Source organism: Silene latifolia, chromosome Y (genome assembly GCF_048544455.1).
Source record: "Silene latifolia isolate original U9 population chromosome Y, ASM4854445v1, whole genome shotgun sequence".
In the NCBI taxonomy this organism is placed as follows: domain Eukaryota; kingdom Viridiplantae; phylum Streptophyta; class Magnoliopsida; order Caryophyllales; family Caryophyllaceae; genus Silene; species Silene latifolia.
In genome coordinates this window covers 204,110,893-204,117,052 of record NC_133538.1, presented here as the reverse complement: position 1 = coordinate 204,117,052, position 6,160 = coordinate 204,110,893, and the positions used below count along the sequence as shown (strand labels likewise).

The window sequence follows — 6,160 nt, the reverse complement described above, 5'->3', positions numbered from 1 at the left end:
AGACTAAGATGGTTTGGCCATGTGAGAAGGAGACCTATGGACGCTTTTGATTAGGAGGCTGGAGACTTGGAGAACAGAAAAGGTCCCTAGAGGCAGAGGAAGACCGAGACAGACATGGTTGAGAGTGATAGAGCACGATATGAGAGTTCTGGGGCTTGAGGAGAGTATGGTGACGGAGAGGGCACAATGGAGGGAAAGGATACATGTGGATTTTTAGTATTTGATGTTTTTTTGACAGATTTAATGTTTTTTATTTAATTTAAAAATTAAATTATTTATTTTTCTCTCCTTTATTACACTTTTTCACCAACCACTTTCTTATAGATTTTACCTGGTTCATTCCGGAGCCTTAACTCTATTTCGGTTTTTAAAAATCGTTTTAATCTTTTCTCTCGATTTAAATTTTAAGTTTTTATAAAAGAAAGCCGGAATTCGATTTTAAAACCCCTAAGTTTACCTTGACTTTCCATTACATTTTCGTTCTTCCTTTTTGTTTTTCATCTTCCCTTTTTATTCGCATTTTGAGGTGTGCGTTTACCCATGGACGGTTCGAAAGGATGATTCATGTCAGCCGACCCCAAATCATTTTGGGATTAAGGCTCTGATGTTGTTGTTGTTGTTGTTGTTGTTGTTGTTGTGTGGATTGGAGGGAGTAGGATATTAGGATACTACTCTTAAACTGGATTAGTTTTAGATTAATTCTATTAAAATTATAACTCATTTTTGTTTATTTGAAATGTTATCTATTAACAAAATCAAGTCTCATTATCTAACATTTTTATTCTACTCTTTATTTATAATAACAAAATGAACAAATTTTTAGAAAAGAATTTCAATTTTAAGAAAATAGCTTCAAATTACTAAATATATATGCACAATCGTTTCACTTCTTAACCAATATATATGAGTTTGACCTAATTTATTACACTAAGGAGTACTTTATATTCAACAAAACTCATATGGAATATCTCATAGTTAACCATTAACAAAAAAAAGGACTATTTCCACTTTGCTGCCCTGAGGTTTGGCCTAATTTCACTTTAGTGCCCTGACGTTTGCATAATTCCACTTTGGTGCCTTGAGGTTTGACTACTTCCCACTTTAGTGGCCTATACGGCTATACATAACATTTTTTGTATTTTATGCTCCATTCATTCGTCTTTTATCTTACCACTTCTCTAATATATGTGGGGAATATTTTATTGAAATGGAAATATAAAAGATGAATGGAGGGAGTACTAAAAAAATATTTTGAACATAAAGCCATTTTTTTTTTGTAATATTATGTTGATTATACTATTTTTTATGCAGTTTAATATCCAATTTTGCACTTTATTTTACTTAAAATGTAATTAAGATAATCATTGATTATTAAATGTTTTAAAGTTCAACAAAATGAAATTTTATTGAAAACTCAGGTTACCAAAGTGGGAAGTAGTCGAAACATCAAGACACCAAAGTGCAATTATGCAAAACTCAGGGCACTAAAGTGGAAATAACCCAAACCTCAGGGACGAAAATGGAAATTTTCCAAAAAAAAAAACTATGAAAAGCTACTATAAAAACTACTAGTTTTATGCCCGTGCAAATTGCACGGGGTTGTCGTTTAGGGTTGAGAAGTAGGTTTGTTAATAGGAGATCCTCTTTCATGGTAGTATTAATTTTGGAATTCTAGAATTACAGAAAAAAAATCTCAAAATTATAAGAGTTAACAAAAGTAGACAAATTGCAAAGAAATAAGTACAACAAAAAACTGTTACGGGGTACAATCATAAGTGAATTGAACTATAGCTTCTCAAAAACTTCTTTATACACTACGTTGTTTGTTCTATTGGACACGCGTTTATCATTATCGCAAATCAGAACCTTCAATCCCTTTTTGCTTGTCACTCTTGAAATAGCGACATAGAACTGGAATCAGATGGGGTAAGTGTAATACAGGCAATATGCACTTTATCGCCCTTATGACTACCCGATAAAACTGTTGCTCTAATCACACGTGATCCCAAATCTGTCACTATCAGTCGAGTGCCATTTCACAATCCGCGAGATTGGTCAATGTTTCGAAGAAGCATAACTATAGCACCAACCTTCAGCTTTAATTCGTGATTTTGAAGCCCTGAGCACTTAATAGAGTTAAGAAATTATGTGGTGTACAAATCACAGACCCCAATATTACTCTCATCTTTACTCACCTCGTCTGAGCTGAAGTAAATTTTCTCTGTTGCATCTATTCGAGATAATACGTAGTCATTAACCAAATCAACGATCTCATGGGTAGGTGCAAGGATGGCCCTCTTCTGAAGATACTCGGGATTCGATAGTTGATTCTCGAGGGATGGGTAAATGGCATCTACAATGGAAGCGATAGGATCTCCAGTGTGCTGAATCAAAATGTCATTCGGCAACTCTAATTCAACTTCCCCATCATTCGGATCTCCAGCTTCCCCGTCTCCAACTTTTAGTATCCATTCTGAAAACTCTTTTATCTGAGCAAGTTCGGAACACGAATCTCCGTCTCGAAGGTGCATGTTTTTTGTCAATTTCAGCACTTTGTATGAATAAAAAAATATGTAATTTATGAGGTTATATAGAGTAAATAAATTTTTAACCGTTACATATAGAATAGTTAATTCAAAACGTGCATTTTTTTTTCGTACCTTGCAAGCAGACCTCAAATTTGAAGCACATAGTGACGCATTCACGATTTCCGATCTACTGCCTTTAGGGATAACGGGAAGTATTTGTCGAAAATCACCTCCAAATACGACAACCTTACCACCAAATGGTTGATTGATATCTCCGTCGTTCGAAAAACGCATGACATCTCTTAAACTTCTGTCAACAGCCTCGAAAGCATATATATGTGCGTCATTGGTGCTTCATCCCATATAATAAGCTTTGTCCTAATTAAGAGTTCGGCTAAATCACTTCCTGGTTTAATCCTTGAACACGTAGAATTTTCAACTACATTGAGTGGGATACTAAGTCTCGAATGAGCAGTTATTCCACCGGGAAGTAAGGTAGCTGCAATGCCGCTGGATGCTACAGGAAGCACAATCTGTCCTCTACTTCTCAATGCCACACATAAGGTTTGTCAAATAAAAGTTTTACCCGTCCCTCCATATCCATATACAAAAAAAACACCTCCGCGATTATTACGGACTGCGTCCATTATCTCATTGTAGACAGCCATTTGCTCGTTAGTCATGGAAGATAAAAGGTGCACATGTTCTTCCCCTAAAGAAACTCTGTCTTAAGATAGCTCGTCGGATACTAACGTGTTCACGGGATGAGGTGTGGATGATTCGGGAAAAGGCATGTCTTCAAACCTACGTAAGCTACTGCCGTTGCGTTGAAGACATGCTTCAATATCTAGCAATGCATAATTCTTAAGTTCATCCTCCGTTAATCGCAACGCTATGAATTTAATAGCCGCACACCATTTTAAAAGTATATTAAGCAATTATTACACGGTAGTGCTTAAATAAAAGGGGAGTTAGTATAATATTATATGAATTTACAGTAATCACAAAATGTTCATTTAACAACTAACCTTGGTTTTGAAGCGCATTACGTTGTTGATATAGGATGTCATCTGAAAGATGCTTCCAAGTTTTCTTCCACACTTTACTTGGCATCGCTATAGTAGCAGACAACAATAAAGTGACAAAGAGGTTTCTTAAATAAGACCCGGAACCCCAACGGCTTGCTTCCTCTATAGCGTCAATGTACTCCTTATCATCTCCAAGCAGCCCACGCGCATAACATGCACCTCTGAATGTAGGATGCAAAACATCATCAAACCACCTTAAATCCTCATAAGATTTAGGACCCTTGACGAAATTTAATAGAGTTCTCATATAATATAGTTCACCACAATTAGGGGAAACATTATGCATTCTTCCAAGAGCAAAACCACTTTTTCTAGGATGCCAAGCACGTTCTTCTTGTTTCCACATGAATTTTGTCGGGAACTGGCTATATAATAGTTGTTGTGCCTCCTCGCTAGATTTATTACAATCCATCCAAGCCAAGAACTTTGTCATACCGATTGTGGGATTATCGATGACTGAATCAATAGGGTCTTCGTCGTTAAAAACAACGCTTTGCTCATCAGGAAGGTGAAAGCGCAATCTTTCAACAGGAGGAGTCCTATAATGGATTTCAAAGCCAAAGATTCTCCACACAGCTTCGCATGCTAAGATATAACGACAATCATGGAACCTCTGTATCTCATATATTTGGTCGGGATTATCCTCGTTTCGACGACGATAAGAAGATTGCATTGTGGCTCGATCAGGTCCCTTATTTATGTACTTGAACAAATACTTGATTGATCGAGCTTGATTACACCATTCGACATTTATGTGGGCACGATATTTTAACAATAATTGCGCATTATATGGAACTACCCACTCATTGCCGACTTTCCGTCCACTCTTCACCACGGTAAATCCCTTCTCCCTCCTCTTATATACAGGATACCCGTCGTCGTCAACCGTTGTGCTTTCGATGCACCTCTTCGGAAAGTTTATGGAGCACTTAGATGCAACCATACACGGTTAAGTAGGGAAGTCTTTGCCACATGGACCGTGTATCATATTCTCCTTCACAAGAGCATATAACATAGGGTTTTCATCAGGATCAGGTATCTCGGCACTAATAATTTTATCTACATTTGCGGCCTCCGGGAATTTGTCATCACGATGAAGAAATATTAGAATATGAGCATGTGGCAATCCATGTTTTTGAAATTCAATAGTGTACGTGCCTGAAATATTAGCAAAAACAATTTTAGGTTTTTTATTCATACGACATTAGGAAGAAACATGAATGGTAGTGCTCGAAAGATTTATGTGTAACCTCACCTCCAATGACACGTCGGAATATGTGACGGTCTTTCAAGTCTTTCATTAATTTCGCCAGTTTCATCTTGAAAACACGACTAAGAATATCAGGTCGATCCTTCGGCCTCAAACCTCTTTTAGAGACAAATCTCATTATTTCTGGCCATTTTGGATTACATGTAAATGTAATGAACAAATCTGGATACCCATACCACTTGCAAATGGTCACAGTATCTTGGAAATTACCTATAGTGTACCCATCTGATTGCAAAACCGATAAAGACATGAAAATACGGCTCCCGGCAGAGGATGGTTCGGTTTCTCCACGGTTGACCGCATTCGCAAGATTTTTATACGTTTCCACACGAAGCAACCCCTGATTATGACAAAAAAATGACAACCTCTGCGACTCAACCATCATATAACCATCGACAATAAATTGTTGAAGTAATTTAGCAGCTAACAAAAGAATAGGAGATTGAAGGAACGAAGATCTATCCTGGAGATGAAATGCAAGCCACTCTCTCATTGTTACTTGATTTCGTGGTTTTTTTTCTTACTTTCGTTGAGAGAAGCTTCGCTATGTAGGATGCCCGGCCTCCAACCGTCTTCGCCATGCAGAAACAACAGAGGATATTGGAGTGCTAAATATAAAGGGTGCAACTCGGATATACGCTGAAGTTCACCACTTTCCTTCTCAATAATAATATCCCTCTTTTCCACGGCGTTTCCAATGTCTCCTTCAATAAGAACGGCAACCTCAGAAGCTGTAGGACGGTTATATGTTCTACCATCAGTTTCTCGTCTTGAAATAAGCCGAATAGAGACATCTCTTTCTATATCATCTGATAATCTATCTCTCGCCATTCTGAATCGCATAGCTAATATATTTTCCTCATCAATCATTCTTTGCAACAAACAAATTAGGTCATCATTAAACCGTTCCGGATTATTCGGGCTGCAAAATATACAATCGTACATGACAAAGTAATAAGTCTAAAAACCAGTCATACGCAAACCGCTGGAAATAATTAAGTGAATAAAAACACATAGATGAATTGGAATTTAGAAAGTAAAAATGGATGTAACCGCATAATTTTTGTATATTTGACAGTTCAATACATGTTTAACGTCTATTATGGATTTGATATGAATTTGAAACCAGTTTGTAGAAAAAATTCGGCGATATAATAATAGATTATATATAATTCTCACAATTTTTCTATATATTTATCGTACACTGATTTATTCATAGTTAGCTGGTTCTTGGATTATTAGTCCTGCATAAAATCGTAATTATTGACTTTGTT

At 36.6% G+C, this 6,160-nt stretch overlaps 2 protein-coding genes across 2 annotated transcripts; both read right to left on the bottom strand.

The window, feature by feature from the left end:
- Window positions 1-1,785: 1,785 nt before the first annotated feature.
- Window positions 1,786-2,531, bottom strand: LOC141629886 (uncharacterized). The gene is made up of 2 exons (XM_074442808.1): window positions 2,196-2,531; window positions 1,786-1,911 (listed from the first exon to the last, which is right to left on the bottom strand). Exons 1-2 carry the CDS (start codon window positions 2,529-2,531, stop codon window positions 1,786-1,788), a joined length of 462 nt encoding a protein of 153 aa, XP_074298909.1.
- Window positions 2,532-2,830: 299 nt separating this feature from the next.
- LOC141629885 (uncharacterized) lies at window positions 2,831-4,559 on the bottom strand. Its single transcript, XM_074442807.1, has 3 exons — window positions 3,557-4,559; window positions 3,282-3,420; window positions 2,831-3,071 (listed from the first exon to the last, which is right to left on the bottom strand). Exons 1-3 carry the CDS (start codon window positions 4,557-4,559, stop codon window positions 2,831-2,833), a joined length of 1,383 nt encoding a protein of 460 aa, XP_074298908.1.
- Window positions 4,560-6,160: the final 1,601 nt, after the last annotated feature.

Bases quoted from the DNA above. Each gene is read 5' to 3' on its own strand.
- LOC141629886 (XM_074442808.1), bottom strand. From the start codon at position 2,531: ATGCACCTTCGAGACGGAGATTCGTGTTCCGAACTTGCTCAGATAAAA. The intron at 1,912-2,195 runs GTGAGTAAAGAT...ATCTGATTCCAG, and splicing joins TTTACTTCAGCTCAGACGAG to TTCTATGTCGCTATTTCAAG.
- LOC141629885 (XM_074442807.1), bottom strand. From the start codon at position 4,559: ATGGTTGCATCTAAGTGCTCCATAAACTTTCCGAAGAGGTGCATCGAA. The intron at 3,421-3,556 runs GTTAGTTGTTAA...TTAAATTCATAG, and splicing joins TAATGCGCTTCAAAACCAAG to CGTTGCGATTAACGGAGGAT. The intron at 3,072-3,281 runs GTTAGTATCCGA...GGCATTGAGAAG, and splicing joins ACACCTCATCCCGTGAACAC to TAGAGGACAGATTGTGCTTC.